Consider the following 12806-nt stretch of genomic DNA (forward strand, 5'->3'; position numbering starts at 1 on the left):
TCCCATCCAAACTTTTCCAATATTCCATTGGTAATCACTTTTCACTACGAGCGCCACGATTGACCCTTGGTTTTTGAATGCCTTTGTGCTAATTTAGCTTTTCAGAAGTCGACAAAAGTACATGCGATTGCAGTTACGAAGTACACAGATCAGGCATAAAATTATGACAGATGAAGTGAATAACAACGATACCCCTTTTCCACCAGAATGAACCGGGTGCTAGTTCAGAGCCAGTGCTTGTGCCAGTTCGGAGTTAGTTCAACTGACGAGCCTTCTAAGAACCGGTTTGTCTTTCCACAGGCTAGAGAGCCGCCACAGAGCCAGGTCTTAAGTCCCTGTATACTGTCACATCTTTCTCAGCAACGCTAGTGAGGCAGCGGGAAACACAAACACTAAAACACACCAGGCTTGTTCGAGATGCATCAGCGCTGCGCAGACCGATCTGCGCATTATATAAAATACGGCATGAGAGAGTTAAAAGCGTAAGGAGTCGTGTGCTCTCGCTGTACTTTGATGTCATACGGCGATCGGGCTGCGCAGTGCCGATGCATCTCGAACAAGCCTTCCATCAACAATGGCGAACGTTGCGTTACTATTGACGCACATGTGATCCTACATCGGCATCAAAACACAGCGAATCCAACGCATTCATGCAGCTCACCGTCATTTGTATAGATGGAGATTACAATCGAGACGCTATTAGCTCCATTAGCTGCTATTTCAAAAATGCCGGTCACAAGTTTGTGTTTGTCTTGTTGGTCAGGGTAACCCCGGCCCCAGCCCCTGACGCAAGCGGTTCTTACTTCTATACCAGCAATGTTTTGGTGATACTTAACCAGTTTTCCTGGTTGGGAGCTGGTGCTTTGGGTGTCAAAAGACAAAGAACCGAATTGAAACTAGGCTCTGGCTCCGAACCAGCACCAGCACTGCCTTGTTGGAAAAGGGGTATGATTATCTCTTCATCATGGCTCCTGTTAGTGGGTGGGATATATTAGGCAGCAAGTGGACATTCTGTCCTCGAAGTTGATGTGTTAGAAGCAGGAAAAATGGCCAAGTGTAAGGATTTGAGCGAGTTTGACAAGGGCCAAAGTCTGATGGCTAGATGACTGGGTCAGAGCATCTCCAAAACTGCAGCTCTTGTGGGGTGTTCCCGGTCTGCAGTGGTCAGTGTCTATCAAAAGTGCTCCAAGGAAGGAACAGTGGAGAACCGGCGACAGGGCCAAGGCTCATTGATGCACGTGGGGAGCTAAGGCTGGCCCATGTGGTCCAATCAAACAGACGAGCTACTGTAACTCAAATTGCTCAAGAAGTTAATGCTGGTTCTGAAAGGCGTCAGAATACACAGTGCATCACAGTTTGTTACGTATGGGGCTGCATATCCGCAGACCTGTCAGGTTGGTCATAATGTTATGCCTGATTGATGTTTGTGAAATAAACAAAAAAATCCAACCTGATCTCATGAGAAAATTATTTTATGAGGTGGCAATTTTTTTAGAAAAAAGTAAGCATGAAGGTTCACTCCTAAATCTAATCGTCAGTGGGTTGTAAGCAGATCGTATGGAAACATATTAATGAGTTCATACAAATTTGTTACTAAAATGAAGGGGAAAATATTTCCGTCCGAATTGCCATTAGAGTATGTTGGACATGTCTGCTTTGTAAGATCACCCCCCCGTTGAAGAAATGTGATCCCTGTTTGCAAATGTGTTGCTTACACTATTGCACGCTGTTTAGGCACAGATCAGGTGATACACCCGTGCTACTCATGGTATGTCTCTCTTCACTCCCTGGTTATGAAGTCAGGATTCCAAAGCATTAATTATTCACAACTCACAGGGTACAATCTGCTTCTCCAACCATACAGTATATTTATCTTGGCATCAACCCTGCATAATTGCCTCTCTTGTTCTTTATTTCTATGGGTTACTGATTCTCAGTCTGCTGTTATCATCATGTCTTTGCAGATATACATGCAGTATGATACTCATTCCAGATTTACCAAAACATTCTCTCAGTACATCTTTACCTTCTGTCTCACCACAGTTGCTTCTCCAAGTGCTCCACTGTCTCCGGATCCCCGCTCTCTTTCCAGTCTCCCAGCAGCGACCCTCAGGTTGGAGATGGGGCCGCGTGCGGGCAGACACTCTCCTCTCTCCGAGAGCGTGGGGTTCATGGAGATGTGCTTGACAGGGTGCAAAGCAGAGCTCCTGGCTTCTACCTTAAACACACTGGGACCCTTCCTGGAGGATGAGCTCAGCGCAGACCCCCTGCCAATGAGACTGTGCTTACGGGACACTGCTATTACACTAAAGGTGAGAATTGTATGTAATAAGACAGAACTGTTCTCTTTTTAGATTCCAGTATCTCTTAAACATGTTCGACTAAATTGAGCTGGTTTAAAGTCGGCATGAAACGTCTTTTCTTCCCTATTGTGACGGATATCTGAATTAAGTGGCTTCTCGAACAAGAACAAATGTAGGGCGGGACTTGATTTTGTTCATGGGGAATTGATTGGATGGTTGTGGTTTGCTATTGGTGTGTATCATTAGAGTGAAAGGTTGTCCCGCCCTTGACCCAACCAACCAATTGTTTTCTGTTTTCTTCCTTTTTCTGTCAGGATGATGCTCCTCGTGTCTACCCAACTGCTCCTCAACCAGTTCCTGTGCTCTTCTCTCTGGACGGCGTTGCGCTGGAGCGTTTGGATGATGGGATCCTCTGCTTGAGACGTGAGTACTTTGGGTGTGGGTTACAGCAGCTGCTCGGATGTTGATGATTTGCCTGTTGAACTAATGTTTTCCTCCTATGTTTCACTCTTGCGCATCAGCTGCACAGAGCCAATCAGGGATTGAGCCAGAAGGGGGTCGAGAGAGAGCTGACCAATCCTGCTTTAGAGCTGAGGAGAAGAACAAGGTATATTCTAGGAAATAAATATATACACAGTGTAACATTTGTATTATTTACTGTATTTGGTCTGTTTGCGTTCTTAAACAGAACACATGCCCATTTAATGTAGCTTTCAAATCTCATTTTTGCTTGCATTTAATTCAGATATGGCATGTCAAGATGCATGATGTCAGGTTGGACATGGAAGAATGAAGGACATCAAATCTAGCGCAATGCATCTTGACGCACCATATTTGAAATTAAAAAAAGTGACAATTATGAGTTATAAATATGAGATTTTGACAGAAAGTCTAAATTTGTCATAATTTTGATTAGGGCTTCCCCCTAATAGTCAACCAGTCGGTTAGTCGCAGAAAAAACCCCCTCAAAATCACGCAGCCTATGATGGACAGATCATTAACGGCAGGAAATCCAAACATTCGTTTATCATTCATCAATGTAAAATATGGTTTATCACTTGAAACATGTAAGTAGTAGCAACTTTACAAGTCCGCTCGCACTAATATTAACCTTGATAAATGTGTGTTATTAATAGGGGCATATCTGTGTTTGTGTGGAGAGCGCGCTTACTGCAGGATGTATGCGCCAGCACTTGTATTTAACTTCAACCACTCCATAATTTTTGGTCATACAGATAAGAGTAATGCAAACTGTAAACGGTCTACTTTTATATCTGTAAACTCACAATAACATAACTTTGAGTTTTTGTAAAATAATGAGAACAATCAGGATGCGCTTTCCTTCTCAGTGAACTTGAGCGTCACAAAAATGAACCGAAACTCAGTGTAATACTTGCCTCACAGACATGAGAAATATATCTATTGAAAGCTTCAAATGTCTTTAAATCAATCGATTCAAGTGGAAAACAAATATTCTGAGAGTAATTCGTATGAAACTTGCATATAGGCACGTCCACTGCGGAGATGACAAGTCAGCATCGTCGACTTAATCTCTGCAGCCGAAAATACAGAAAACATCAAAAATGTTTAAAACGGTCTCCTTTTTTCACGGCACACTCATAAATCGTTTCGTTTGCTGGTGCACTGTGGCGAATTTATGCGTGCGTTTGAGTGCTGTTCTGGCATCTATACTACATAGTTTTGAGTCGGTTTCGTGTGTACGCAGATATTTCTTGAGATGAGGAAAAAAAAAGATTGGATAGGGAAAGCTCTGACTTTGTGTGGATGTGGCCTTAGATACAGTATATAGGCAATTAAAGGCTCATTATTATGATTTATTAGCCTGACAAGCCAGACCCACATCAAGATGTTGGGTCTGGGAACTCACCATTGGTAGGGCTCAATCTGAGGGGCGGGATAAACGGTTGTCTTTCAAATTCCCTCAGCATGCAATAGGATAGCGCTACAACCAACCAGAGCAGCGAAGAAGGTGAAGCGGAGCTAGTTGATAGATTAAACTTTTGCCGTATCCGGTCGGCAAAACTCCTAACACATCTTCCTTTCTTAAGAATGACGTCAGAGCCGTTCTTTGTTCTTTCCTCAAAGAAAAGCTGAACTCCAAGTCTTCCAGAGTCGCGGCCAAAGCCGATTTGAAAGACCGCCGTTCGCCAGCTTCTTTGTTTAGGAGTCGCACGCGGAACCGCCGCAACTCTGCCGTCATTATGTTAAGCCCGCCCACCGACTCTATACACGATGTGATTGGCCTGACCAGAGTTTGGTTTTTCCAGCTCGCAAGCCAACGGAGAGTTGCTAGACTACCCTGACTGCAAATTACATTTGCTGCCGCTAGGGTGCGTCTAGATTTCTAGGCTAATGATTTATGGCTTATTAATATAAACACGCGCTTAAACACTACTAGTCGACTATAAAAATCTTTAGTTGAGGGCAGCCCTAATTTTGACTCATATCAGCTTTATCATAATTGACTTATCTGATAATTGTTAATTTCGACTTGTCACAATACTTGTTGTGAATTTCGTCTTAATTTTTGACTGTTTATTTGGACTTTTTATGTTGTTGACTTTTTACCAAAGCATATTTTTTTTCCCCTAATGTGGCAGAAATGGGGAAAATTTTTAAGGGCAAATGATGAGTTTTCTTTTTTTTTGTTGAGAAATACAAAAAAGTAGATGCGGTTTCAGCTGTACAGGATGTAATTTTCCAGTGCTTGGCTATGATTGAGAACAAGAGAAGACTTGAACGTCAACAGTGGCATTCAATATCTTAATTACATGTGTGAAGTCTAAACGTCTTTTATTATTCATGGATGCAGGTGTATTGTTGCAACTGCTCTCTAAAATAGTCTCTTTTTCCCATTAGTATGTTTCAAATGAGTTTTATGTGCTTCAACTGATCATAATTGATATAATTTGTTATTTCATATTTAGTTCAAACTGTATGTACATGTGTTTCTCTGTTGGTGCAGTCTCTGGAGTCCAAACTCACTGACGTCCAGTCATCTCTTGAGAAAGCTCTGTCTGACCGAGAGCGCCTGCTACAGGAAGTCAGGAAACACAACCCCTCCTTCACCTTATGATGAACAAAGGGAAAGAAACCAGACTTCTGTCCAAATGAGGCACAACATAACAACATGTTTTGTAGGTAAACCAGAAGAACAAGACTTTTGCCTTTTCTGACTCAAAGTTCTCATCCTTCCCTTTCTTTACCTTCGATCTCTTAACATCTGAGTGTAAGATCAGATGCCATCTCTCCTCTTCTGTCTCTGAGCGTCCTCCACCGAGTCTTTCAGTATAGTGACTTTTCTCTGTTAGTGACTGCACTACATCGGCTCACCAAGTTTCCATTTGGAGGAGGACTGAAGTCAACAGTGAAACGCACAAAACGTGCGCTCTTTCACTGCCGCAGACCCTCTTTACCCCACAATGACGCACATCTCTTCACTCGGTCAGCATGCTTCTTGCACATGAGTAATTTTTGATTTCATGACTGAACTATGTAAATCTTTTGGATTTTATAGACATGTCCAAGTGTTGTTTGGTACGAAGGCTGTGTAGTGCTGGTAGATACAAGCTCTGTTCCAAAACCTAGTGAGCAGCCTACATAGACAGTAGGGCTGGGTTGACATTATCGATTTTAATCAATCTTTGTTTTGATGAACATATATTGGCTATGTTCACTGTTCACACCTGGTATTAAGATGCATTTTAGTCGATCAGATCAGTGGACGAGGGAGACACATTCCTGTTTACACCTGGTGTTTTAATCCATCTCTTGTCCACTTTCAACCACTTCTGTCCTGATTTCTTTGAGGGGAGGGTCTATGGGCCTTTTCAGATCTTTCGATCTAATGGTTGTGTCCGCTGTGTAAACATGGCTGTTGTTGTAGTTTTAGACTAAATGTGAGCATGCATTTACTCATTTCACTTGCAAAAAAACTGATTTAGTATTTCCTCAAAAATAATAAAAACCATGCAATACAAACTCAGAATATTACTCAAACCTGCAATAATTAAATATATTAAAGGTTCAGTGTGTAGTATCTATTGACGGAAATGCAATATAATATACATAACTATGTTTTTAGTGGAGTATAAAGACCTTACATAATGTACCATTATGTTTTTGTTACCTTAGAATGAGCCAATGAGCCATTAGAGTGAAATCGACATTTTGCGCCGCCATGTTTCTACAGTAGCCCTAAACGGACAAACTTCTCTACAGAGCGCTAGCTACTCTCTGCTGTCTCAGACGATGACATTTTTGTCCTGTGTCAGCCACCGTAGCTTCTCTACGTGCTTCGAAAGGGGGGGGTTGGGTGCAATTCACAACCTCACTGCTAGATACAGCTAAAAATCACATCACACACTGCACCTTTAAATAACACAAATATACTCTATTTAATCTCACTTTATTAAAGGGATAGTTCACCCAAAAATGTCATTTATTCACCCTCAATTTGTTCCAAACCTGTATGAGTTTCTTTCTCCTGTTGAACACAAAAGAAGATATTTTAAAGAATGTTGATGGTAGCAATTGACTTCCATAGTAGGGAATACTATAGAGTAAAAATACTATGGAATCTTTTTTCTGTATCTGTTTTTTGGGTGAACTATCCCTTTAACCAATGTCTTTGCTGCTGACCTTAAATGATCCAATTTAACCATACTAATAAGCAAAATAAAATAGATAAACATCGCATTTGTTTTTCAGGATTTCTTCGAGGGGAGGGTCTATGGGCGGGTACATGTATGGGCTTTTTCAGATCTTTTGATCTAATGGATGAAATAAGGTTATATGTATATTTCATTAAATCCATTTCATATGGACTGTTTTATCCAATATTTAAGTGTTTTTTTTTCCTGCTCATTAGGGTATCATGCTGTTAGCTAAATCCATGTTAGTCTCATCTATGCCTTTTAGGATGCTGTCTTTGAAGGTAACTAGTAAGAGTAGACCTCAATGCAGCTTACTAGGTTTAGGAACAGAGCTGTGGATTTGACTCGTGTACTGTAGAGTAAGTTTTTATATTGGCTGCTATTCATCTGAATCAGTGCAGTGTGTAGAGTTGAGCTGATGTGTGTTATTCATGAAAGGAGCTGAAACAAAAGCACTTTAATGCACTGAATCACTCTCATATATCACCCTTTATCTGAGACTTAATGTGCAACAGATGAGACTTCTATTAACCAACACGTCCTCAGTCATTGGTCGCTGTACTGAGATGATGTCCATTTCCTCTAGTGTAAGATCTCATCGTGTACAGCTGAAATGATCACGGAGCGAAAGTAGCATTAGTGCCAATGCTGGTGTTCATGTGAGTTACTGCAAGTGTGAAGTCACTTTTATTCAGTATTATGCTCACTTGTGTCAATGTAACACACATTCAGAACTGTCTAGATTTGTTATATTGTAAAATGGGTCGCCGAAACATTCACATCCTCGTAGAACTCGTAATTACAACTTATAAACTTGTTTTTTTTTCCTTGTTGGTAGTGTTGCCACAGGAACGCATTATTCAGCTCAGAGTTAGTCATTACCATAGATATATATGTAGACGCCTCATTAACGTCCGTTTCAATCGTAGATATATATATGTAGAATCCTCATTAGTGACTGTTTCAGTCGTGTATATATACGTAGATGCCTCATTAGCGTCCATTTCAATCATAGATATATATATGCAGATTCCTCATTAGTGACTGTTTCAATCCGATATATATGTAGATGATTCATTAGTGTCCATTTCAATCGTAGATGTATATACGTAGATGCCTCATTAGTGACTGTTTCTATGGGCTGCAATACGTTAGCCGTCTGTCATTTTTCGAACAGTCATAGTCAATCGTGAACATGTTTTGTGAATATTCGAAAGCAAGTTGCCTTTGCGTCTGCAACCGTAGTTATACGCATGCATATGAATGTCTATATATGCAACAGACTGATTGATGCAGTTGATTTGATAGGATTTAGTTTATCATTAATGGTAGATGATTCTGCATATGCTAAAAATATTGGTTAAAGATCTTCTGAATATTATTGATCATCAGAGAACCCTACAGACACATTGCTCTTAAAAACCTTACAAAAATTATATACGACACTCCAAATCCTGGCCAAATCACAGAGATGCCGATTCGCACGGGACTTATATTATCACAGGACCTCCGTGTTCGGCGAAATATGGTAGGTCATTTGTGGGGGAGTTTTTACTTTTGCACGGGATTAGGATCACAGACAATCTCCGCAATTATTACAAATTACTAGAGGTAATACTAATCCCGTGCGAATGGGGCTATAGTTAAAAACCTGTAATATTGAGTTAATACATAGGCTAAAAGAGACACAAACCAACACATTCTCACCTGTGAAAGGTTATACCACACCTACACCGGGGGGAAACAATCCAACCCTCTTCATTGACTTTGTATTGCGTGAATCTGCCTCCTTGTCATTTATGACTTATAACAAAAAAAAAGAACAATGTCTAAAAGCTGCTATGTGACGGGGTGTAAAGCAAACAAGCTAAAGAAACACATAACTAAGTTTTTATAAGCTGTCGACGTAAAAAAACAAGCATTTAATGACACAAAAGTGGATAAAGTCAGAAATGACGAGGCAGCTTCACGCAATACAAAGTCAATGGAGAGGGTTGGATTGCCACCCCATCCAAGTTTCTCTATCCCATTTTGTCTGGAATTTAAATCACACCGTGTTTTACAACCAGTGTTGTGGCCTCTTGGATTCACCGTTTTTTGGGTTCGTTTTTTTCCTGAGTGACGACTATCTGAAGTTCCAAAACGGCGGGCCTGGAGCGGTCGAATGAGGCATCTACGTATACATATCTATGGTAATTACGACATGGCATGACCGCCGCATTAATTAAAAACATTTGAGTTTTTATGCTCATAGTCCGTTACACTAAATAAGTCACTTTGAGACATTTCACTAATCTGTAGAGTTCAGAGAAAAAATATTAAAGTGTTTATGCATATTTGAACCTCTGTTTGAGATGACGGTTTCTTGTGACTGGATGTCTGTTACAAGGTACAGCAATGAAATGGGCGACTTTTTGTTTTATATAAAAACAATGGAGATAATTTAATATTTTTTATTGTTGGGTTTAGTGTTTTTGAGGACGGTACATTTCAAAAGATTTTTTTTATTTATTTTCTAACCCCCTTTTAAAATGTTTAACTAGAGTTGTGATGAAAGTGTTTCTGTTTGATGTCCTGTACAAGTTATTTACTTTATAACTACAGCTTTTGGCACATTTAAGTTGTGCACTGTAAAGTTATTTTCATGGTAGATCAGTATTATCAGGCTGATACATCTTGAGCGTGTTTATAGGAAACCGCTGGATGAATGTGGCTCCTCCTATCCACATCCCTCTGTCTTCAAACGCGTGGATTGATTTATCAGCAAGTGTCAAATGTGACGCATAGTTATTGACTTTTCTGTTTCTCTGTGGTTCCAGTGTCTCTGTGCTTCAGCTTTCAGTGAAATGTGTAGCATTTATACACACTAAACATTCTGTTAGTGTATTAAGATAGTTCTGTCTTCCAAAAACCTTTGGAAAACTAACGGTTACTATTATCTAAAAACTGTTAAGACATTTCCTGTAGATGGTAGTAATTGAAATAGTATTCATACAATCAAAAAATAACTTCATTCAGTGCATGGAAGAAGATAAAAAAGTTGGTGTTTTATGCATGAATTTACTTGAAATTTTTCTCAAGTGCAACATCATCAAAGTCACTGACTGTTGAGTGAGGATTTGAGTTTATATTTTATTTAAGGGTCATTATTTTACTGTTGTAGATGAGTACTGCATATGTGATCAGGATGAGCTTATGTTAAATATTGACCGGATTTTACTAATTGTATTGGCTGTTTTAGCTGTGTAGTTGGTACTAAATGTACTTCTATTCTGTTTGTTCAACTTTGAAGGTGTCGGACAGTGTGGTTGATCTTTTCTCATGAACAGAATGATGGTTCTGTTCATCTGTCTTTGATGAGCTGCGCCCTTTAGAAACACAATCATTTTACGTTTCTCCTCTAGAGTTTCAGAAAAGATCTCAACAATGTCTCAAACTCTGCTCAGATCTGCCAAAATACCAAAGTCTGTAATAAAAAGTCAGAGATTTCAATATGGATTCAAACATTTCTCATCACATTCACAAAATTGCTGCCATCCATATATTGTCACTATTTCTCCAAAGGCGTTTTTAGAGAAACATCCAAGTTTTAGTTTTTTTTTGAAGGCGGCATGATTTGTGCTTCTTCTCTAAGCTGAATGTTTTGGGCAGCAGTGTTAGATTGTAGGATTATAAGGTGTACGGAAAGTTTTAAATTGTTGAATTGAGTTGTTTTTTTTGTTAACTGATCGTCTTCTTTTTGGTTGATTGAAAGGCACGTGTTCATGTCCCGCTCGCCTGTGGTGGATAAAATGTTTAGTTTGACCTCTGATCTCTTCATTCACATTTTATATCACCACCATTAAAGTCCTGGAACAACACATTAAAACAAAACTGATATTTTGTTGGTTCTGTGAACCATAACTGTGTGAAAATGTCACCAATGATGGTCAATAAAATCTTTGTTAAAGTCGAACTTTGCTTGTCTTCTGTCAGTTACTCTCTCTAATGATACACTCATTCAACTGAGAACTGCATGACCAACATTTTATTAGATTCTGGAGCTTTTGTTCAGAAGTGTGTGTGTGTGTGTGTGTGTGTGATATTGCATTGTAAACCCTAATGCTCAAAATAATTAATTGGTTTGAGTAGAGCCAACTCAAATTAAACAAATTATTTCAATCAAATTAACTTTTGAATATTTAGAAACGGACGCATTTTAAGTCCTCTGAATTGTTTTATCGTTTTGAGTTTTATGAACTTGTTTCTTTTAATTTAGACAAACTTAAATTTACCAAAAACCAAAACTAGCAAGCTTTGCCATGACACTCAATAGGCAGAGTAAATGCTAAAATTAAGTGTCATATAATGTTTTTTTGTGCACGATTAATGTTAAGGTGGAGATTTAGTAGTGTTTAATGATTTAAACAGATTTATGTTAAATGTATTATATTGCTGTCCTCATTCAGCAAGTGCTATGCTTTGCTAATGCTACCAAAGCATTGTGTGACCAATTTGCAAGGTAGCATTTTTTTAATTGGCTAGTTAAAGCTTTAAGTTGATAATTAAAATGTATGAATTTGCTTACTCAAATATTTGAAGTGAGCAGAAAATAAAAATCTGCAAGTTCTGCTTAACTTTAAATTTCTTAACTTTAAAAACTTGATAACTTTTAACTTAAATTTGGTAACTGATTGCCTCAATTTTTTTGAGTTTTGCCAACTTATTCTGGTTTACAGCACAGCAATTAAATAAATGAGACGTTACTGTTGAGCAACCTACATTTGTATATACACTATTGTCATATACACCGATCAGGCATAACATTATGACCTCTTAACATTTACATTACAACATTAATATATTAATATATTCTAATATATTCCTAATATTGTGTTGGTCCCCCTTTAGCTGCAAAAGGTAAACGACGCACACGCACCCGGCCATCCACGTGATGTAAAAGAAAATGTTTTGCCTGATCGGTGTATATTGCCACAGTATTGCCAGTCACTTTGCCCATCTCTGCTCCACCAACTAAAATTGGAGCAAACGAAGCCAAAACCGAATCAACCTTTACGCATATCAAATCAAATCCTATATTCGGAATGGCATACCAGCATATATAGGCCTATTACTATTTCTGCCATATAATAATTTATGGTAAAAAGTAGTATGCTAGTACGCTGTTCCAAATTCAGAAACGGTTACATCCCTAAAACAAGCCAGTGATGTTGAACGACTCACTTGTCACCACTAACAGTAACTTGTCGCTGAAACGTCCATTAGTACAGTGCTGATACAGGACCGATAAGGGTGGCCGTGGTACTTTTTGACACACTGTCTGTGCATTGGTGGTTACTGGTGAAACATTTTCAGTGAGGGGCTGCCGCTTCATTTTCGCTTTGTTGCAGCCTGGAACCTCACCATGTCCGTTCATCTGGCCAGGGGAGAACTGGTTTTTTTCTCCATTTCTGTCACTGATGTAGTTTGGGATCCTTGTCACTGTCGCCTCTGGCTTGCTCAGTTGGGGTTTAAAACACACTTAAGTTGTGTTCACACTGCCAGCGACACGCAGCAACTATTAGTGTTTGCTCATCTGCAATGTGTCTAGGACGTTTCCTGTTAGATGTCAAATAGACAATTAGAAAATGTTGATGATTTAGAATGTAAAACTGAAAACTCTTAAAGAGGTTTATCAGATGTTTGTAAACAGCAGATGCTTTCCAGATGAAGTGATCTTTAACAGACATCTTGCATCTCAAATCCTGAGATATCCCAATCTTACTAAAAAGTTTTTGAACAACACAAACTGGTGATTTGATCCAGATCAAAACCAAGATTGGATTTT

General features: G+C 39.2%; 1 protein-coding gene across 2 annotated transcripts in view; it reads left to right on the forward strand.

Annotated features, from left to right (window-relative positions):
- Positions 1 to 7161, forward strand: part of bltp3a (bridge-like lipid transfer protein family member 3A) — a 37208-nt gene extending 30047 nt beyond the window's left edge. For both annotated transcript variants that reach the window (XM_079801803.1, XM_079801802.1), the window contains exons 18-21: positions 2044 to 2312; positions 2618 to 2726; positions 2825 to 2910; positions 5290 to 7161. In XM_079801803.1, coding sequence (XP_079657929.1) covers positions 2044 to 2312; positions 2618 to 2726; positions 2825 to 2910; positions 5290 to 5400 — 575 coding nt within the window. In that variant the 3' untranslated portion in view covers positions 5401 to 7161. The remainder of the gene's footprint in view (positions 1 to 2043; positions 2313 to 2617; positions 2727 to 2824; positions 2911 to 5289) is intronic.
- Positions 7162 to 12806: the final 5645 nt, after the last annotated feature.

This window comes from Gobio gobio (assembly GCF_949357685.1).
Source record: "Gobio gobio genome assembly, chromosome: 21".
Taxonomy (NCBI): Eukaryota; Metazoa; Chordata; class Actinopteri; order Cypriniformes; family Gobionidae; genus Gobio; species Gobio gobio.